This window comes from Athene noctua, chromosome 13 (genome assembly GCF_965140245.1).
Source record: "Athene noctua chromosome 13, bAthNoc1.hap1.1, whole genome shotgun sequence".
Classification (NCBI taxonomy): Eukaryota; Metazoa; Chordata; class Aves; order Strigiformes; family Strigidae; genus Athene; species Athene noctua.
Window position 1 is genome coordinate 2,477,763 of NC_134049.1, and position 22,650 is coordinate 2,500,412.

General features: G+C 39.7%; 1 protein-coding gene across 3 annotated transcripts in view; it reads left to right on the top strand.

Annotated features, from left to right (window-relative positions):
* ATOSA (atos homolog A) overlaps positions 1 to 17,610 on the top strand; it is a 49,690-nt gene extending 32,080 nt beyond the window's left edge. For all 3 annotated transcript variants that reach the window (XM_074917009.1, XM_074917010.1, XM_074917011.1), the window contains 11 exons: positions 1,675 to 1,859; positions 2,730 to 2,932; positions 3,257 to 3,382; positions 3,628 to 5,473; positions 5,957 to 6,073; positions 6,989 to 7,068; positions 7,829 to 7,937; positions 8,715 to 8,873; positions 10,654 to 10,722; positions 11,558 to 11,757; positions 17,009 to 17,610. In XM_074917009.1, the coding sequence (XP_074773110.1) occupies positions 1,675 to 1,859; positions 2,730 to 2,932; positions 3,257 to 3,382; positions 3,628 to 5,473; positions 5,957 to 6,073; positions 6,989 to 7,068; positions 7,829 to 7,937; positions 8,715 to 8,873; positions 10,654 to 10,722; positions 11,558 to 11,757; positions 17,009 to 17,162 (3,248 nt within the window). In that variant the 3' untranslated portion in view covers positions 17,163 to 17,610. The remainder of the gene's footprint in view (positions 1 to 1,674; positions 1,860 to 2,729; positions 2,933 to 3,256; positions 3,383 to 3,627; positions 5,474 to 5,956; positions 6,074 to 6,988; positions 7,069 to 7,828; positions 7,938 to 8,714; positions 8,874 to 10,653; positions 10,723 to 11,557; positions 11,758 to 17,008) is intronic.
* The last annotated feature ends 5,040 nt before the right edge of the window (positions 17,611 to 22,650 follow it).

The following is a 22,650-nucleotide window of genomic DNA, read 5'->3' on the forward strand; positions in this document are numbered from 1 at the left end:
AGGCACCTTTTCACAGCTGTGTGTGTGCAGATGTGGCACGTCCAGCGTGGGTCAGGAGTGCTGTACCACTGGCCACATGTGCCAAGTGCAGCTGTGGGCGCAGAGTGGGAAGAGGATCCCAGTGATAGCCCATCCCTGCCACCCAAAGCGTCTGTGTGAGCGCATCCTTTAAAAAGGGGGAAAAAAGAGTCGGTAAAGATGAGGACTCCTGTGCAGTGAACTGAATTCCCGGGCAGTGGGCTGACTTCTCTTATTTACTTTACGTAGGTACCTCAAAGTAGGCTGTAAGCCCGGAGGTCTGTGGAGTACAAGCCTGGGCTAGGCAAATATGTAAAGTGTGTAAAACTAGCTTTTGTATGTACAATTTGCATATGGAGGTAATTGCACATTTAATTGGAGCTTTTGTTTCATGCATCCCTTCCTGTATGGATCTCTCAAGTCTGCCTTGCCATATTTGCGAAATGCTCTGCTACTAGGGGATGAAGACAAAAAAGACTTCTGATTCTTTTTTTTTTTTTTTTCCAATTGGAAAGGAATTTTGTGCATAGTAATCAAAACATGAATAGAAATTAACTCTGTCCCTGTGGCAGTTTTATTTTGGTGGATGACCTAGGTCATTTAAGCTGAAATTGTAAAGATGTCTTGTGCTTTTGTTCCCCTAAAGCATTAAGGTAAAGAACTTCTGGCAGCCTTGCCTCCACCTGCTTTTCTTTGCTGCTCTTAAAATAGACTTTGAAGTGAATGTATTTTAGCTTTCTTGGGAAAGAGATTTTTCTGTAACCTTTTCAGTGACTAAATCATTTTGAAAATTTAAGCATTTCCAAGCAGAGAGGGGAATGACACAATCTGGTTGTACTTGAATCTGTTTGAGTGATGTGTGACATCCTCGTGATGAGGGTGGAGGAGGAGGAGGGTGCTCTGCAGAGCACCATGAAATCAGGGTCTGGTGCATCCTGCCTCTGTGGGAATCAAGTGTGCCAGGGTAATGCATGAAGAGCAATGCCAGCTGCTGCTTTCTCTGCAGGGACTTGTTGAGTTTTAATTCTTCGCACAAGTTTAGACTGACCATGGTATAAAACAATGAATATATGTTCCTTGGGATCCTTTCCTGTATGTTGATAGTAACTAAAAATGGATCTCTCAAGTAAGCCTTACTCTCAGCAGGAGGGACTCTCAATAAAAATCTTAAAGAATATTGTGTTCCACGTTTTCTAATAGAAGTAAATCTATTTTTTTCCTATTTTTAATGTATTTTATCGTGTACTGTGGCTTCTTTTTCTGTCACGTGATACTAATGATGCCAAGTCATACTGCCATCAGACTTCTACTAGAGCTCAGGAAACTTTTCTTCTGGAGAAGCTGGGATTCAGCCGTGGTTCGCAACACGAACAGTTGTTTCTCAGCACCACTGAAGTCAGGTGCATTGACATGTAAACCTTTCTTTAGAGTATTTCTATTTTTGTCTGCTTGTAGTGACAATGGTATGAGATGAGGAAAGTTGTTTTGTGGTGGTACAGTGACTTGGGTCTTATGAGGAGTGCAGCCGGGCTGATGCCAAGATCCATTTCCCATAGCTCTCATTTGAAGTGCAGATTGAAACTGCGGGGTCAGCCAACAGCTGAAAGCTTGTTATACAGCAGATGTCATTATTTTTTTATCTTTTTGAAATGACAGATACTTTGGATGAATACTTTGAGTATGAAGCTGAGGAGTTCCTGGTCTCCTTGGCCTTGCTGATCACCGAAGGTCGGACGCCCGAATATTCTATCAAGGGCAGAACAGAGGGCTTCCATTGCCCCCCGGCACAATCAAGTCAGCCACCAACCACTAAGCATGAATGCAGTGACAAACTGGCTCAGGTATGGTGGTACCCACTTCATTTCAAGTGTTGTGGTGTGTATCCTTGCTGCCATGATTAAAGTCAACTGAGAGCTCCACGGTAGATTCACAGTTAAGCATGACTAACTCTTGCTTTCTGTCAGTCCTGCATTTAAAAGAGTATGTAATTCAGTATTGTACTAATAATAGATCTGTCCTTAAAATGAGAGATTATTAAGCCTTTTATCCTTGAACATGAAATTCTGCACGACTACCTGAATATAGTACCTATTTGAGTTTTCTTGCATAATCAAAGGGAAAGCACTATACTTAGCATTATTGGTCTGTGGGTTGTTTTGTTTTGGGTTTTTTTGAGAAAATTTAGGGGACTTGCCTAATTCTTTTGCTTTTCCAGGTATTCTTGAGAAGTTAGTGATCTAAAAAACACGAGCGCATCAAATCTAGCTAATCTATTTTGGGAGTAAGGTTGGAGCAGCCTACCTCTCAAGTAAAAGTTCCTAAGTACTAGTGTGAATGTAAGTTATTATTCATGCAGCAGTTAGCCTCCTCCAAGACACAGAATTTATAAAGGTACTGCTTCAGTGTGTTTATCCAAGAGGATGACTTGTGGAGAGAGAAGTACAAGGTAGCAAAGTATAGTGATTGGGGAAATGTATTTTTATGAGCTCCTTACATTTTCTACAGAAATTGCTCAAACGGCAACCACAAAGGATTTGTTAATTATTTTTCATTTAATAGCTCTGGAATCTTAGCTCTGATTTGGTAAAACCTAGTTTACAGAATTTGACCCTTATCCTTTTCTAGTACTTTGGAGCATGTTTGTAAAGTAGATTTAAATCTGACTAGTATTTTTATGGCTTGCATGTGTTGATATTTTTTCTTTCCCTCAGTGTCGTCAAGCCAGGCGAACCAGATCTGAGGTTATGCTACTGTGGAAGAATAATATTCCAATCATGGTAGAAGTGATGCTACTTCCAGACTGTTGCTATAGTGATGAAGGGCCCACCACCGAGGGGAATGATTTAAATGATCCTGCAATCAAACAAGATGCATTGCTGTTAGAAAGGTGGATTTTGGAGCCAGTTCCTCGACAGTAAGTTGGATGTCAGGTTTAGCTGGTAATTGCAAGAACCACGTCATATTAAAGTTCTTAAAGTAATCGGTTAGTGGTTTTGAACTGGCCCTTTGCCAGGAGGACTGATCTAAAACAACCACTATTTAGCAGTGAAATCTAAGCTTCTTTTAATCTTCGTCTTCCTGTACTCATACTTCAGAATCTTCAAAACGTTTGAGGAGTTTCATTGTTTTGCTTGATTCAGCTGTGGTTTTATTTTCAGAATGAAGATCTGAAAGTGTTCTAATAATTCTCTGTGTACATTCTTACCAACACCCATGTGCTTCTCTTAATACGTTTTAGGAGCGGAGATCGATTCATTGAAGAGAAGACCCTTTTGTTGGCTGTTCGCTCTTTTGTTTTCTTCTCTCAGCTAAGTGCGTGGCTGAGTGTTTCACACGGTGCTGTTCCCCGGAACATTCTGTACAGGTACGTCTGGGATGGAAAAAGACGTTGTTGCAACTGGTCTTAAAACCATTCTTCCCTCCTGTTTTTTGGCTTTCCTGTTTTCTGAAGATGTCACGTTGTTGGCCCAGTACTTTGGCGTTTGTATAGGATTCGTATACTTAGCAAAGTACAGCAGTTACTGGTGTCTTCCAGTGCTTCTTCATTTGTGTTGTAGATAAAGACTCTTGGTTTTGATATCTCTGTAAATGCCCTTTTTATTGTTTCAGGGTGAGCGCTGCAGACGTGGACTTGCAATGGACGTTCTCCCAGACACCAACTGAGCATGTCTTTCCTGTTCCTAATGTTTCTCACAATGTGGCCTTGAGAGTCAGCGTCCAGTCCTTGCCCAGACAATCGAACTACCCAGTTTTGACCTGTAGTATTCACACCAACCTTAGCTTTTACGAAAAGCGAATGCAAGAGCGTAAGTTGCATCAGCACAGTGATTCCAGCGTGGCACGGCAATGCAGTACCTCCAGCCCGCAGCGCTTCTGTGGGAAACAGACCTGGACAATGACACCTGAAGGCCTACTTAATGGAAAAAAGACGCCTGAATTTACTACGTCTATCAGAAATTTAAAACTTTATCCATCTACCGGACTTGGATCTGACTTTGGGGCATCGCAGTCTAAAGTTCAGTGCTATAATGCTACAGCAGACAAGACACAATCTCATGAAACACCTGTCAGAACTTTTAAATCCTTTTCTTTAGTTGATTCCCGTGTTTCGAATAGTCATTGCACTCATCAGCCCACAGGAGAAGCCAATCCTTTGATAGGCTCTTTACTTCAAGAGCGACAAGATGTAATTGCAAGGATTGCTCAGCACTTGATTCACTGTGATCCAGCTACTTCCCCAGTTGTTGCTGGACGTCCATTCAACATACATGAAAACAGCTCAGCTACACCAAAAGCTTTTCGGAGTACTTACGAAGATGAAAACTTGCCAAGGAAAGGCAAGGAAACCTCCCCTGTTTCTATTGCCAACTTAGACGGTGCAATGCAAGAAGATGGTGAAGGCAAAACTAGAGCAATACCAGAGATCACACTGCTTGACAGCCGTGTTCCAGTGAACCACTGTGGCCGTCAGTCGGCAGGAGAGAGCAATCCCCTGATCGATTCTCTGCTTCAGGAGCGGCAGGAGGTGATAGCAAGGATTGCCCAACACTTGATTCATTGTGATCCAGCTACTTCTCCAGTTACTGGATGTCCATTCAAAGTGCATGATACCAGCCCAGTTACTTCAAAAATTTTTCGAAGTACATATGAAGATGAAAATTTGCTGAAGAAAGGCAAGGAACCGTCTCCTGTTTCTTTTGCTAAATCTGATTCTTCTTTGTTAGAAGACAGCAGTAAATCAAGGACAAAACCCCCTGATACTCCAATCAGTCCTTCGAGGTTTGATGGAGAACTGAAGGCTTCTCTGAAACACCAGGCGAGAAGAAAATTGGTTTTAGCAAAACCCAGTGAAGCTGTCCGAAATGCATTTCATCAGACTTCAGATAAAACTTCTCATGCATTTACTAACATTCACACATCATCGTCATGTATTAAAGAAAACAAATCTGAATTGACAGATAAATTGGAAACGATACAGTCTGGTTACGCACAGAAAGACCAGATAACCAATAGAATGAAACAGTGTTCAAACTTAAGCAGCATTGATGAACAGATTTGCACAAATAAACTTAAAGAAAGAACAGTTGTTAGTGAGAACAACGGCACGGACAGTTTTAACAATTTACAGACAGATAAATGCAGAATACTTGAAGGTACAAAAAAAGCAACTGTGATGCAGGTATCTGACTCTTTGCACAAAAATGAGTTCAAGTGTTTAGATAAAGACTCAAAAAAACCAAATATTTATGAGCAAAATACTCAGCTTATTAGTATTGAAAATTATTTAAATAAAGACCACGACAGTTTCAAAAACAAAACCAAACAAGATAAAATGAAAACTGCACATGATGAGAATGAAGACCCAATAGGCCTGGATTTCCAAAGCACTTGTCAGAAGAAACCTACAGAAGACGGCGTAGTTAAGTGTGAGCGGCTGAAGAACCCAGATGTGCAGGTAAGTACAGAGAGGAGAAGACCAATTCCTATAGCAGCTCTTAATCAGATAGCTTGTACCTTATAACTGATAAGGAGCAACGTGAAGAGACATTTAAGTCTTGACTTTGTAGGAAATAGCATGTTACTATTCTTAGTCTGAAGTAGTGCCTCCCCCCTACCTTCTTAATTAAAAGTTTAACGCTGAGAAGAGCATTGTCTTACCCTGCTCATGGTCATAGCATTATGGATGACAGTTTCCATAGGCACTTATGTATCCTGTCTTTTTATAAACATACCAGTGTTTGAATGTGGTATGTGCCCTGTAGGGAGCAGTCTGTGTGACTGTGGATTGAGTCAACGGGAATTTACAGTGAATATTTTGTAATATGCTAGTGTGATGCAGAGCCACCTGGTTCAGCAGTCTGTTACAGCAAGCAAAGCATTACCATGATAAGCCTTGAAATATCCCATTGATATCTTGAGTAAATTGTTTTGCTGACAGAAAGCACCGTCTCTAAAACACACAAATATATGGCGGAAACATAATTTTCGATCCTTGGATGGAACGTCAACCAAGGCTTTTCATCCCAGAACTGGATTGCCTCTGCTTTCAAGTCCTGTAAGTTATTGTTGAAATTATAACTTACCTGTTAAATCAGAAAGCAAGGATTTTATTCTTTTAATATCTGTGTGTAGTAGAAAATTTGACAAATTACCTAGGCAAAGTGTGTGCGTGTTTATTTTCAGTGTCAGCCTGACTACTCTTACAAGTGGAAATTTGAGAGTTAACATTTAAGTTGAACAATAATTCTGGAAAAGAAAATATTAAAGAGGTGGTTGTTGAGGTCCTATCAAGAAGTAACAAAAGGTGACATTAGAAAATTCTATGGAAAAAAAAAAAAAAAGCTTTGATATTTTAGAGTCCAAAAGAAAACATTTTGAAGATCAGTGGTTTAAGTGTAAGCTAATATATTTTGTTACTTAAGAGTTTGAGTTATTAATACCTGATTGTCCAAAGCTTTTGTTTCTGTGAACAGTTTGTGCTGAATATTCTTCAGCAATCGGATATACTGAATGACTGAGTGATGCAAAGCTGCTGTGATAAGACAGAGACATTGGGGAAGTGTTACAGTTCTTGGTATGTTGTTGGGAGTTTTAGAGAAACAGACAGTCCCAGTTAAAACTACTGAAGTAGTGATGTTCTGTAAGCAACACATGATACGATTTATTCTTCTGTGCTTGTAAAGGCTGTCATATTTTCAGGGAACTTGGAAATTGTTACAGCCTTTTTATTAGTAACGTTCTGTACCCTTCCAAAGAGACTCTAGCCTCTTGAATGAGTATTTAAGTACTTCTTGTTAATCAGAATTTACAGTCTTGTCATTAATTTTATATTTTTCTTCACTAAATTTAGAATGTATAGGAATTACTTTCTTCGGTTCTGTTTTGATAATTTTGTAATGTGAAAATTCTTGGCAAAATTGGCCTTATTAGAAGTACAGTTTTCAAATTAGCTTCTTCTTTCCCTCTTGAGGTTCCTCAGAGAAAAACACAGTCTGGGTGCTTTGATCTGGATTCATCACTCCTGCAGTTGAAAAGTCTGTCGGCAAGAAGGTATGTTTTATTTACCGGAAACATTAAGAATTTGGGGGGAGACATAATATACATACGTACCTGTATGCAGCAACAAAGCATGTTAGCAAAGACGAAGGATGGGTGCCTTTCAAAAGAATCCTTATTTTGAAATAAGGCTTGACAGCTGAGTTGCCCCAGGGGTCTCCGGCTTAGCTTGGCTCTGGAACGTAACTATGGTGTGAGAGCTGCTGCCAGGGTGAACTCTGTCCTGTGCAGGGGTAGGAAGTTACATTTGAGCTTTTAAACAGAAAAAATCGTAATTGATTCTTCAAATCAGTGTTAGTGATTTGTTTTTAGGGTTGAATGGGTTAACGTTTTGCTTTAACTTATTCAGAGAACTTAATTTTTAAAAGCGACTGACCGTGACCCTTTGTACGTTAATACACTGACATAAACAGGTTTTAGTATTGTAGTTTTATGTTGGAAACATCAGGATATGGGACAAAAATACCTGCATACAAGAGAAAATAATCTGATACTTTGGTTGTGGAGTTAATGGACAACCTAGATTTTTACTGGTTTTATCCCTTGTAATGTAAAACTTGTGAAAGTATTTTTTCAGTTAACTAGAAAATGTTTTGCTAAAGGATTAACAGGCAATGTTCATCTGTTTCCTCTTTAGGACATCATTTTGTAATACAGTGAGTAAATGATTCTTTCTAGAGCTGTTTATACCCAGAAGACAAAAGCAAATGTGTTTATCCTTTATATTTATTCTGTTTTGTTTTTCTTTTAATAGCCCACAACAATGTATAAACAGAGACAGTGATCCAGAGAGCCATGGGAAACCATTTCTAAGTTCTAGTGCTCCACCACTAACAAGTCTTAGCCTTCTGGGAAACTTTGAGGTATTGCATATTCTCTAGAATTCTTGTGGTATTTTTAGTATTCTTTTGTACCGCTTTTAAAAGCACATTACTGTGAATAATTTCAGCCTGATTACAATGTAAAAGTTCATAATTAAATTGAATAAAATTTGTTTTAATTTCCAGTTGTAAAGGCACATATTTTATACCCCAGACATCTTCTGTCTCAGAGATTCAGATACAATAAGTTGCTTATAACTTTTATTTCCTGCTATGGTCAAGTTAAGAGGTGTTCTGTTGACTTGAATGAGGTTTAACAACCTGTAATTGTTCGTGCTTAATGTATATACCTAGAAAACAGCATTTACATTTTCACTCTTAGTCTTTCACTGTTAAAAGCTGTGTTAAATATGCTTGAAGTGTAGCCTCTGGCTTTTCACTTCATGTAGCATGTCAAATATCAGCAACTAGTAGCTAGTGTGTTAATGGCTTGTATTGTACTCTGTGAAATATGGAGTGAATATATTGAGGAAAGTTACAGATTCTAGATTATTATTTTTTTCAGATAGTGTATGTCAAGGAAAATCATGCATAGATCCTACTGCAATAAAATCCTCTGTGAGCTTTTGCACCAGTTTCAGCAGGACGGAGACTGGATTTTGATGATGCTTCTCTTAAACGTCGTAATTTTTGCCTTAGTGTTGATTTTTGACAAGTCGTCTTCTGAAAGACCCAGGTTCTTATAGAAATGTGTTTCCTTGTTTGCCGCTTAGTTTTTGAGGCATTCCCAACCTAAGCTGCACGTGTTTTGTTTTTCAGGAATCTGTCCTGAATTTTCGCTTGGACCCGCTTGGCGTCGTGGAGGGTTTCACAGCAGAAGTGGGAGCAAGTGGAGTCTTTTGTCCCACGCACATGACTCTGCCAGTTGAAGTGTCATTCTACAGTGTTTCAGATGATAATGCACCCTCTCCTTACATGGTGCGTGGTTGGATTTATTTTAAATTCTGATAGGTGGAGGTGAAGAAAGAGCTCTTCAGGAAGTGGGGATTTGCAGGGGTTTTTCAAGTGCTTATGATGTTCTCCCCTCCCTTCTTCCTTTCCCTGACTAGTGCTTTTCTTCCCATGGCTCTGCCTCGCCATCCTGCTGCTCTTACCTTGCCGTATTGCGTGTATTTGTCTCCCTCCACACTGGAGTGATCAACCCCCACCATCTCTTTTGATCCATCTGACTTAAAATAGGCAGTGAGGCAATAGCTGCATTTAATGGGATACATTTTGTTGTCCCAACAAGCAGCTGCCCTGGGCAACTAACTACTCTGCCAGCGAGTGGCTTAGGTGCAGGCCAAGGTACAAGTTGCTGATGGAGACCTTAGACTCAGAAGTTATTCAGCCCTTTCTTTTAAAGCAAACCTTGTCTGAGCTAGCATGACAGGCAGCGTTCTCACGAGGTGCATGGTTTGCTGATGTTTGCGCTGACACGGTGTTTGTGTTCTTGATACATGCGCTAATTCTGTTCCACGTTTCTACGATGATAACGTGGGTTTTGGATGTCTACAGTGCTTCCTTCTAAAAAGCAAAAGATGTCTTGCTCTGAACACTTGTTTTGGATCCTCAGTGTTACCTAGGCGACAGATCTAAGTTTTAGAGATTTTTCATGTGTGTGTGTTTGTCTAAAATATGGTAAATAGACTGTTTCAACATGTAAGTAAAGCATTGAACATCTGATTATCCCAGTATTTACATTTTAAATTCATTGTGCTTGCCATATTTTTGACCTGGTTTTAAAAGTTTGAGTAACAGTTTAAACTTGTATATGTCTTCTCTTAACCACTGCAAACAAGTATCTACTGTTTTCCTTTCTTTCTAGATTATTCCACCTGATTTTTCCAGGTGGTGAAGGGATTCTGATGTTCCTCAAATGGTTAAAGTAGCATTGCTTATTTTCCTAGCTGGGTTTCATTGTTTCGGGCTTTTCCACATGCTCTAAACATGCTTTTATGGCTGAGTCTTCCAGGATTAATACAACATTTGTATAGTGCCTCCATCATCAGAAACATTGTTGCTGTTTGTATAGCTAGTTTTTCTGCTCTGGGTCTTTTTTTGTCGTTTGTTTGGGATTGGGGTTTTTTTGTTAAATCCAGTGCAGTGGGGTACAACAGTTGTGCACTGCAAGTTAATCAGTCGTGTGCTCTAGGACAGTAGCCTAAGGGTAGCCTCAGCAGCGTTACAGCCCCACGTGGGACACTCAGATGCTCTGTAAATCACAGCTGGTACAAAAGCAGATGTCATCATTGCTAAAGTTTGGATTAGAATGGAAGATTAAGTGTATCTGCTGCCTTTGAAAAGCAGAAATTAGTTCTGTGAGATTTGGAGTAGTATTAATGAGATTGTAGGTGATTTAAAAAAAAAAAAAATATGGAAAGGAGGCAAATCTTCCATTTTAGCTTACAAGGTGTTTGGAAAAGAAAGCTCTATTTCATCACAGCTTCCTGACTGCTGGTTTGGAGGTGTGGAAACTGGGATCTTGTTTCAAGAGGTGAACGTGTCCCTTATTGCACAGCTTTTAATGATCTGGGAAAGTATCTGTCAGGCTCCTACTGTTGATTCTTACCTGCAGCTTAAATGCACTGCCTTCTCTATTTTTAGTTTTTATACATTACCGATTGTTTTTTTGAATAAATACAATTAAATGAATAGAACATTTTGATTTGTTTCTATCTGTCCTTGTGAACTAAATGTGTGTCTTTTTTTTTTCTAGGGTGTAATTACTTTAGAGTCCCTTGGTAAAAGGGGTTATCGGGTACCGCCTTCAGGAACAATACAAGTGGTACGTACTCAGCAGATACAGGTGCCTTGAAACTACTAATATCAAGCAGGTCATGCAGAGGAGATGAGGTTATTGGAGATGAACATGAAGCTAGCAGTGGAAATGTGCATCTTCGTAGGTACTGTAGTTATTCAATGTAGAAATCTGTGTGGAATTTGTGGGACAAAAGACACTCCCAACCTCTGAACCCATCTGTGCTGTGAGGAGACTTAAAATCAGTCACTGAAGATTCAGAATAGTTGGGGACATGGTGGCTTTGAAGAAGTAATGGAGAAGTAATTAGGACACAGTCCAAATTTGTGAAATCCTTCTGAAGGGATACTCAGCTGTACCTAAATTTTGTAACATTTTAACACCACCTATTTTTGTGTAATACAATCGAAAGGTAAATCACAGTCATTGCTTAAAACTAAGGATCTGCCTCTTTCTTTGAAGAACCCGGTCCAGGGTAACACATTGGTAATTTCAGGTTCAAAAGCAGAGCCCAGCACTGTGCTTCCTGTGAGCATATTGTGTCTAGAAAACAGTGTAGACGACAAGCTGACTGGAAAAATAAGCAAAAACTGGGACGCAGATTAGCAAAGTAATAGCAGTCATATACAAGTGTTTAATTCAGATTAGGTTATGTTTAGTATTATATTTAAAAATAGGAATTGCTAGTAGCTGAAGTGTTGAAAAACAGAAAAACTGCACAATGTTTTTGCATACGCATTTCTGTATGCCACTGGAACAAAGTGCTTGGAGGACTGTGACTGTTTTGGCTGGTGGAGGTTTTTGGTTTTTTAAAAATTTGTCATCTCTAAAGAGTAATGTGTCAAACTGTTTGTGTTTTCAGACCTTATTTAACCCTAACAAAACTGTGGTGAAGATGTTTGTGGTGATCTATGACTTGAGAGAAATGCCAGCTAATCATCAAACATTCCTACGGCAAAGAACTTTTTCTGTTCCTGTGAGACGAGAAATCAAGAGAACTGTCAATAAAGAAAATAGTCAACAGACTGAAGAAAGGCTACTACGCTACCTCATACATCTGAGGTGAGCTCCTCCGTTAGGAAATCCACAACAAAACGAAACAAAAAAAATCAATGCCAAGCCAAACAAAAACAGACCCACAAAACCCAAGTACCTGCCAAAATTTATCTCATTCTTTCTTTCCCGGCCAACCTTTCTGTATACGTACTTATTTTTAAAAATTAATGCTTTTAACTTGGTCTTTAAGCTAGACGGTAAAGGAAGAAGAGCTAATAAATAATTTGGATTCTCCTTGGGAGAAACAAAGTTAAAATATAAAGCTCCTCCTTGGCAGTGAAGTATTTTGTGTAGCCTTGTAAAGCTTAATTCTTTTTTTAGCAAGAGAGATTTAGTTCTGGCTGGATCCATGAATTTTTTTTGAGGTTGCGGGAAATGGCGAGTGTGGAGGTTACATTGGCAAAAACCAAAACTAAGGATCAATGGAGAGAAGGTGCCCAGTATCCTGCACACATGCCTCTTCACTAGAAGAGCGTGTAATGTGAAAAGCATTCTGAGTTACTCCTAAAAATGCTGTTAAGTGGTAAAAATGTAAATACCTCTTTCATAATGCAATACTGCTGATAATGCCTTTCACTTCATAAAATATTCACACATTCTTCCTTAAATGATTTACAAAGCACTGCCTGAAACCAGACACTGTGTTGCTGCTCTTGAGATGTTCTGGAGACTGCAGTTGGAAACAGGAGGAATGATGGATATACTCTGTCCTTCTCCAGCCTGCAGGCTTCTGCCTGCGTTGTTGTAGTAAACTAACCACCGACGTGCAGCCCCAGGGCTTCCATTGGAGCACTCGACACCCAGTGGTGGGGGTCAAAATCAAGTCTCTTCCGCTTTTCTCTTTACCTTGTTGTAGAATTACTTCTGGTACATACTGTTTTCCCTATTTAGTCGCATTGATTTCTACCCAGCAGACTTTTCAAACACAGCTTTGTCTGTGGCAGTGATTCCAGGCCAAGCTTTCCCGATAAATGGAAGTTGACAATCATAAAAAATGTGTGTTGGTTTACTGGAGTGTGAAGATAGCATCACGATGAGACTGAACCGTGTTTTCATTCTGAATTTTAGCCTGGATTGAAATTTATCCTTTCAGGCCTCACTAACTTGTCACGTCTAACTTAACTACCTTCTGAAAATTTTCTTCTGAGGTAAATTCTGAAAAAGCGTGTGTAGCCCAAATAAAAGGCTCTGTTCACTTGTAATGCTGATCTAACTTGTAATGTTGATCTATGCAGAGGAATTGGGGACAGGCCTCAGCTGCAGAGATGGGCAAAAATCTGTGGCCAACTGGGTCTGGCTTACAGGCATGAAGAGCAGTAGACTTGTGTCTCCTTTTGGTTTCTGCTTTAGTATAGTCTGCTGATTTGTTGTAGATGGACCCAGTAATTACTTCCATGAGCTTCCTATTTCTGAGGGACAGAAAATGTAGCAGTTCTGATGCCTCTGGTTTTGAAATACCTGTACAGTTTTGGTCAGCTTTCAGACTTCTGGTAGGGATCAACTCATGGGTTTGTACTGTGTCACTGGAAACACATCCATTTCTGCCTGGAAAAACAAACTAATAATTATGATGCTCAGCTGCTTACTTTGGAAAGTGAATACTGACAGAGTATGCCAGAAGTTTTTTGCTTCAGAGATGAACCCAAACAGTAGGTCTCTTCTCATAATGGAAGAACTGCAAAAGTCCTTGAAATATTACAGTAGTTTATGTTGATCTGTCTTGTGGTTTATTACACAGAGTACTTTAGATTTTACAAAAGACTCAGCTGTCAATCTAGTAGCCTTCTTTACTAAAGATGGATTTTGGTTAGTAAGGCTTAAAAAGTCTTAGTAGTATATTAATTCATACATAAGATGGTTTTAAAACTTCATTTTTAAAAGCAGCATTTCCTCAAGACCATTTTACTGAAAACTTACACAAACCTAAAAAATTTAAACTATTATGATTTATTTTTTTTTGTCGCTCAAGTTGGCTTAGAAGGGTCTTTCAGGTTTAGTTGCAGTAGTGGTTGAAAACAAGCATCTTAAGCTTACGTGTTGAAATTTTGCTCAAAACCCCAAATGAAGTCACCACCAGTGAGCTGCATTGTGGTCGCATCTGCTTGCGAGGCCTTAATCACAGTTGTCAGCACTCGCATTATGAAAGCTTCTTTTCAAGTGGTAATTCAGCAAAAATGCTTGCATAGGTCTGGAACTTAACATTGGCGGCCAGATTTTCTACAACACTCTTTTAAAGTGTCGAATTTATTGTGTATGCAGCTTCTGCACGCAGTTACTGTTCGATCTCTCCTTAGACTGTATTTGTACCCACAGCTACAGCGGCGATGTAAAATGTAGCTTGCACGGGCAGCAGAGCTTTATTTGCTGTAAGAGTTGCACCTGCAGGTTTAAGTCATTTCTTGAAGATACATTGGGGATAAATTTTTTGTGAAGTAATGATTTTTGTGTTGTAATTGTAATCTACGTGAGCACAAGAGCTGTGAGTCCAGCTCTGCTCACACCTCATTTCTGCCCGGTGTTGTGAGGGTGACGACCATCCCTTGGTTTCTAGGTCATGTTTTGGCACCCCTATAAAAGGCAATTAAACAGTTAACCTACCCACAGCTCAGCGTTTTTCGTGGTTTTAAAGCTTGATCAACAGCTGACATACTGCTTCTTTTAATAGCATGGAGCATAATTGTTGTTGCTTAACAGCTAAACAGGGGTTGTTACTGAAGGCTAGGTGGAGGGTAAGTTTGAACTGGTTGTTAAAAGTAGTGATTCCTCAAGGTGTTGAAATGTTTTTAAAAGTATTTTCCTAATGCGGCATGAGATACATTTATTGGTTGGAGCTGAAGATACGTGCTATTACTGATTTACTAGCTGCCTTTTGATCTTTCTGATCTCTCAGCATTTTTCCTGATTTAGAAATTTGTATCCTTGTCCTGATGATTTTACTTACAGATTTTATAGATTGTGTCTTTTCCACTTGCAAAACATGTCTTGCTATGTTTTTGCGATCATCCTGTTGTGATGTTTTTGTGATCATTGTTTCTGTGGCTTACTCTGTGAATTTGATGGTCTATAAAATACATACAGGGGGTTTGTGCCTGTATTTTGTCATATCTCCAGTAATGTTTATCATTTTCCTCTGCCAGACTTTCTAGCTCATCTGATACTTGAGTGTTTAAGCCTTCCTGTATTTGTCTGTTGTTACTGTTCCTAGGACACCATCTGTCAGACCTCTGTTGTGTTTTTCTTGATTCCTTTACACAACACTTCTGGAGCCAGTCCCATGCTGGCTACTGCATCATCACCCCGCAAGGGTGTATATAATAGTTGTCTTTTGATTATTCCAGTGTATTTGCACGTATGAAAAACCACATTTCTAAATCCCAACTACTACAATAAACATTTTTCAAAGAAAAAAAATTATCTGATGGAAGCAGAGATGAGAAGACTCCCCTGAACTCTGTTGCTGTCTCCCACTCATCCTCCTTCAATCTTTGTAAAATGTCACGCTCAGAAAAGCCACGTTATGGGGAAGTGTTTTTTATTAGGCGAAGGGGGTCTTGCAGGATTCTCCCTAATAGAAAATAGTAAGCTCGAGGAGTTCAAAAACAGACCTTGCTAATTGTTTTCTGATAAATCCATACATAAAATGGGAATTGGGCTCTACTTTATGATGGTGCTTTGATAACTAGATTTATCTATCCTATATGAATTCATTTAAATCGCGCTTTTGCTGCAAAAGGTATTTCAATAAAATTTTTCCTTTTAAAATGTCTTGAGCTACATGCTGAATTAGCTGTGTGTGGTGGTGTCTGACCCTTGCCTCTTTCACTCTTCCTTCTTGTGCTCTCCTCCAGAGTCTTAAGCTAGAATCTTCTCCCCTTTGCCTAACAGGTAAAGGGCTTTCACGCTGACAGCACCAAGCAAATAAATAGTGCCAGATGGGGGCTCTGTGGGAGCCAGTAGGAGCATTCTGCTGGACCCCACCACATTTAACGCCCTTGACAGCTGTATCTAGGAGAGCAGAATTTTCCTTTGCCTGTGGGGATGACTACAGGCTATTCTGCATCCCTCATATGAACAAAGCAGTGGCAGAGAATCCGTTTCTAGAACCTGCCTGCCCCAGACGAAGAAACCTTCTGTAGTTGTGTGTCTTTCTCCTACCTCTCAGAATTTCAATCTCATTATGGCTAGCTTTAGTCTAGAGATACTTTTCTTCAATGGGATCAATGAGTAAATGCTTATTAAAAATCCGTGCAAATTGTAATACGTGTGATAATAGACTGTGCACTGCTTTCTCAAGCATTTGTAATGGTATCACTTTGTCATTATAACAGCTCTTTTGTTTCTATTACAGTAGCAACAGCTTTTCTCCCTTACCATGATATAGTGATAGTGACGTTAAGTTTAGCTGCCACAAGAAATGCTCCTTAAGCTCTCCTGCCTTTCCTGGTCAAGGGAAGGAAATGAAGGAGTTCTGCCAGATGAAGACTATAGAATACGGTTTTCTGAAATGCAGATCTCGTCTCTGTAATATAGTTGTTAAATCTCAGGGAAAGTGGAACTGGCACATTTCTGGCAGATCTGGAGGGACCTGAATTAGGCTGTTGAGCTGCAGCATAAAGGATAAATGGACCTAGGAATTGGCTGCTGTTTACTTTTGGGGATTGGGCCAGTGAACTGTAGTCTCTTTGAAACGGCTTCGTATTCTGTGTGAAAAACTTTTTTTTTTTTCTGTCTGCCTGCAGAGATCCCCGTACCTACTTGCTGCTTAAGTTGGACTTAGATTTGGTGTGCGGTATAAAGCAGTAGTAAACTTCTTGCTGGTACATTCAGACAGCAATGAAATCTGCCTATATGATAGCTAGTGCTGAAATATATATTTGTGTATATATCTGTATGTATGCCTTTGATAGCTGAACCTTCCCTTTTGTGTGTGCCTAGGCCACCCTTTGGGCATTTTCAGGAGTGCTCACCGACGAGCACCTTTTGCCTTGCTAGATTGCAGAGAACTTTAATCCTCAACATACGGAACTGCAGTGTGAACTTTAGATTCTCCATGCCGCTTCCAAAGCTGTGCACTACGTTAGTGATTAGGAACAGAATCTTTAAATGATAAAGGAAACAAAGTAGATTGAAAAAGTTTAACTGACTGATTTTATATGTTCAAATGGTTTTTGGCTTTGATCTCTTAACGGAATACATTTAATAATACTTCAAGATTAATCTTTTGGTTTGGGTAATACAGATATTTGTATCTTTTCAGGTTCCAGAGTTCTAAATCTGGAAAGATCTACCTCCACAGAGATGTAAGGCTCCTATTCTCTCGGAAATCCATGGAAGTTGATAGTGGCGCTGCATACGAACTCAAATCTTACACTGAATCTCCAACAAATCCTCAGTTTTCACCAAGATGCTAGCAAACAATGGCAAAGTGTTTGTTTTACTGTTGATTACTCCTTACAAGCGAAGATTGGTAGAGGGGACAGTATAAAGTTAAGTCTGTACAGGAATGAAAATAGCGCTCGAGAGAGAAGGTTCTTATGTGATCCTGGACCAGTTTTTAAAAGGTTTCTGGAATGAGCTTTGTGTATTCCAAGTAGACTGGAAACATACTTAAATATAATCTTTTTGTACTGTTTAAAACCACTTCATTGGATGTGTTGCAATAGCAAATTCCCAAGTTAGTTTAGTGTTTACACTTTTTATTTTATTTTTCAGTTATTTAATATTTAATGTTTCATTTAATACTCAAGTGATGTTTGTCTTTAGTGTTCTAATGTAGCATAAATCCTATGTAAAATCATACTATGTATTTTTGGCATTAATATTGAAATCTGAAATATATACAGATGTCTTTAATCTGTGTGATGTTTTAAGTGATATTCATTTAAGTTATTGCAAATGGGGACAACAGGTGAATTTCCATAACATTTCATACTATGCAAGCTTTTGGCTTTCTTCTTTTTTTCTCTTTAATGGTTCCCTTTTCCTTTTTTTTTTTTCCTCACATACAGATTTAATAACACTTGCCACCATAGCGCACGTTGTTTGTTTACTTACTCATGCATTCAGATCATTGGTTCAGTTCATATTTTGCTCCTTCAAATTCTTTCTTTCCTTAAGGGCCACTTTAATTTTGCTTTGTTATTAGTTTTGCTCACATAAAATTTGCACCCTCCCCCATGTGATTTCTCAGATTGTGTTAAAGGATGTACTGTGCAAACAAATTAGTATTTATATCTTAAATATATGCAAAAGCTATGAAACTTGTACTTTTTGTTTTATTTTTAGATAAGGAGGGATCTTCATGTAATCCTAAATATTTTTAATAGGTCAATTCCATTTAGGCCACTAGGTGGCCATAGGAAGTTTTACTAGAAATGCTACATTGGGCATATAAATATTTTCCAATATATATGTGTATTCATAAAACAAAACACAGTCAGATAAACAGTTTATGCTAAGTGTTAAACTGTGTAACTGAGAGAAATAAAGTTAGAAGCATTTGATTATATTGGAGGTATATATTTAATAATGAACATGAAGCTTTGCAATGTTTGCCGAAAATCTCGGTTTCTCAACTGTCTTACCTTGGTTTATATGTGTGGTTTTGTTTTTTTTTTTTTTTTTTTTACATTGCTGTAGGTTTTCAGAGTGTCAGTAATATGAAAGGTGACCTTCAGATTTGGGAGTGTAACGTGCTTATCTGATGAAGACTCTAGAGAAATAAAGAACGTGCATCTTACATATTCAGCACTGCCCTTAGATGAGAGGAGAAGTCAGTGTATCGTGAAATCTCCAGGAAGTCTGCCAGGGAAAGTAAGGGAGACCAGACTTTCCAGATGATTCTTATCAACTTTCTTGTATATTCAAATGACTGTTGCTACAAAAGGGCAAAGCTCAGATATTAGTGAGTCCATTTCCCACTTCAGCAGTATTTTCCCCTCTGTTACACTAGGTTTTCAAAGGTTAGCTAGCATTTGTTTTATAGAGACTTGGGAAGAACCGTACAGAAAAAGATGGTTTGCGGTTTCTAATTGTGTGCCCTGTGAAACTAAGAATAGGCTTCTTTTGGTAGCAGAAGTCAAATACAACTGCATTTGTTCTGTGTGTAGAACTAGGATCTAGACTAGTATCATGAGAATGTGTCCTAGTTTCTTTGTAGCTACTATTGAGTCATAAGCAAACAGCATGTATCCTCAAAGTATTTTTGTGTCATGGTGCACATCTGCTTGCATACTTGAGAAAAAAAAAGATGAGAAAAGGCCACACTTCTAATGAAAAGTCACAATTTGCCTGTAATAGATTAACCTTTTATTTTGCACTGACAATATGCAATGTTTGTATGTTTGTATCTTGATAACTTTTAAATGACTTCAAGCCATCCTTCTCTCCCTTCAGAGTAATACATTAATTTGTTTTGAACAGCAAAGAAGTGTGGATTTTGCAGATATGGCCACTACAAGTCATGTCTAGGAAATAAATTTGTATTGACTAAATAGTCAAGTGACACTTAGTCCCTGTATGGATTCAGAATGAAAGTGACCTTAGATTATCCATGCACAACTTTGATTTAAATAAGTCATTCGCCATTTACAGCCTGATCCAAGTTAACACTTTCCATTAGGGATACACTTGGGGAAATGCTGAACATTTATAAAATATGAACTGAATTCTACGTGACCTTCTATGCATAGGTTAAGAAATGAGACCAGAATGATTTTTGAGTGGTCATTTGCTGCTTCTCTTTACTCCTCAATAGGTTTAGCCATACAGAATTATTTTTGACAAATGCTTGAGTTGTTCAGGAGGGCCTCCAGTGAGAGAGGCTCCAAATAACCTCTTCCAGTGTTAAACTATACTTATCACGGGAAAGCTATTCATAGTGTCCAACTAAATCTTGCTGCAGTTAAAAGTCAAATGCTACTTGGCCTTTTCACTATAAGAAAACTATTTAGTTCTTGTATCTCCTCTGACAGTCTTGTTTTCTGTACCCGAGACAACCCCAGACTGCTCAGTCAGCCTTGCCTCACGGATTCTGTTTTTCTGTACCCCTCACCATGATGGCTCTTTGCTTCCTTCTTTTGGTCAGAATCTGTCTTGAAGTGCCTCAAGCTGGACGCAGCATCCCACACGGAGCCCCTGTGTGCCCATTTGACTGGAAGGATTGGTTAATAAGTGTTATGTGTTAAAGTCCTCTTCATACATCCCATTATAATACTTGATTTTTCGTTTTTCATCAGGAGATATCAACTTGCACATTCATCTCGTTATCCAATATGAGAGGTGTCCTACCTGCTTGTTCCCAATATGGTCCTTTCCTGCATGTGTCATTACTGAACGTCATTCACTCACTACCCAAGATTTTGTACCTGATCTTCTGTTTGAATCTGAAGTACAATTATTTCCTAGTGTTCTTGTAGCTTCTCTTACTGAAAGTAATCTAACGTTAATAAAGTTTACAGTAAAACCGATGAGCAGTATTGGCCCTGGGAAGCCCTTGGTGAAACCCTCCTGAACACAGCATTACTGGTTGAACAACTGATAGCCATTTCCAACAAAACTTGTATCTACTGCATTAAAGTTTCATCTAGTTAAGTTTCCCTAATTTGCATGGGAAAGTGGCAGAAGACTTGTTAATGCCAGAAGGCATCTAAACTTCAGCCACCTTCACCCACTTCTCCCCATGATCTCTTTCCTTTTTGTTAAATGTGATTGCTTGAAACCCTTGTTCTTAATTGTGAATTCATGTCTGCTACTTAGTTTCTTTTCAGTGCTTGTTTTAGATGATTTCTCAGGTAATTATTGATTAGACAGCTTAATTATATAGCTTGTATTCTGTTCCTCCCTTTACTCCTATTTAAATTCAGAAAAATGGCCAAGATATTGGTCTCCTGGAAACCCGTTCATTTTTCACAGGTTCCTGTATAGATGACCGCTAATTCGTTGGAGATTGCTTCAGTCAGTTCTCTAAACCCTCAAGCATAATTTTTCATCCAAGCTGAAAGGAAAAAAGTAACTGATTCAGGTATCCTATAAACTAATCTTTCCTAATTCCAATTTGAGGTTATACTCTGTTACACTAGCTGTCTTGATCACAGCAAACTGAACAAAAGAAACATAAATCCTTTGGTCTTTACAAGGTTTGTTCAGCAATTTTCAGTAATGATCCTGTGCCCCTTTGTCTTCATGATCTGCTTTAGATGCATATCCTTAAAGAACTGACCTAGTTTCTGTATGCTGCTTTCTTATATTTGAGGGCACTGAAGAACTTGTGCTTTTTCCCAAGGTTCTCAGTTTACTTCCTGTCCTTCCTCTGAATTGTATAATTTACAGTTGTTCCCTTAAAGAAATCATTTCATTAAGGAACTGTTGAATCTTCAAAACTGTCTTTTCCCTCACATTAATTTCCTAAGAGATTTGAAAGAAATTCCTGAAGTGTGCATTCTTGTGTGCTGTCACTGCTTTGATGTTCTGCTTCCTTTCAAAATCTATGAACTTCATCCTTTCTATGATCATTATTCTGTGCCTTGCTCTGTTTTTTATACCCTCAAACCATTTCTCCTTGTTTTTGCTAGAAGCAAATGTGGCACACCTACTGTTATTTTTTTTTTTTAATTCTTTATCTTTTTTCTTTTGTTAGCCCTTTTTCTATCACTAGGAAAAAAATTTACTCATTAGTGCCATGTGTGATTTCCCTGTGCTATCTGCTCTGCTGTCTCCCTTTCTGAATGAGGGATATGCACACTCCTGGAGTTCCCTGCTACTACACAATCCTGGGGTCTGGACTAATCTCTCAGTTGCTCAGAAAACTGCTTCCAGCTACTGGTTTGGGGGGCTTTTTGTAAAATTCAAGTGTGTCAAAATCCTTCTCTTAACAGCTTCTGTTTTGATGGAGAGACTTTTCAGACCTGTCTCAGTCTGTCTTCTGGACCTTCACACAAAGCCTGGCCTTGCCCATCCTTCCTGAGCTCTGCTCAAGCTGGTTCGCAGTCCGGGTGTGCAGGGTGGGGAGCGTGGGCTGGTTCCCAGCAGCCACGTGCTGTGGTGGAAGTGCTGCAAGATGCTAAGAAATGATGTTTCATATGTGAAAAGTGGGATTTTAATCATTTAACTATTAAGTATGATCTATATTGTTCACATAATCCCTGTATTTAGGGGCTCCTATTAACCATTGAATTAGCCTATTGACCAGCTCACCATATTAACTGTGAGCTATTTAAGCCCCTCCTTTACATTCTTAAGAATGTCCAAGGGAGGTTATTGTTCCGTCAAGGACCAGGCAGTGAAAAGTAGATGGGGATGGAAGAAAATACTTCATATAACTTGATACCACGCTGTCAAGAAGTTTCAATGGACTATTTGAGACCTGTCCTGTCAGCTGGTGTCTGGGATTCAAAAAAGATCCTCAAGTGAGGCTGCTGAGGACTTTGCTTCTCATGTTTTGATCTGTAAGAGAGAACTCAGTTTAGCTAAGCAGCAAAGGCCTTTTTTTTTTTTTTTTTTTTTTTCCCTTTTCCCCAGGTGCCGGGCTGGGAGGCCGCGTAGGCCGGCCCGCAGGAGCGGGGCTGCGGCGGGGGCCCAGCTGGGTCCCGGGGGGCAGTGGGGGGCCGGGGAGGCACCGCGGGCGTGGGGCCGAGCCTGGGCCTGTGGCAGCGGCCCCGGAGCTCGGCCGCGCTGTGAGCGCGGGCCCGTGTCCCCCGGAGAGCCGCGGGGCCGGTTCCCGCGGCGGGCGCCGCCGCCCGGCCCCTCCCCGCGGGCGCGGCAGCGGACGTGACGTGGCGTCGCGGGGCGGGGCCGGAAGAGGCTCCCGCGCGGCGCTGGGAGCGGGGCTGTGCCGCCGCGGAGGCTGCGCGCGGAGGAAGTCTGGTCCCGCCGGCGCTCCGTCGTGCGGCGGCCGCCATC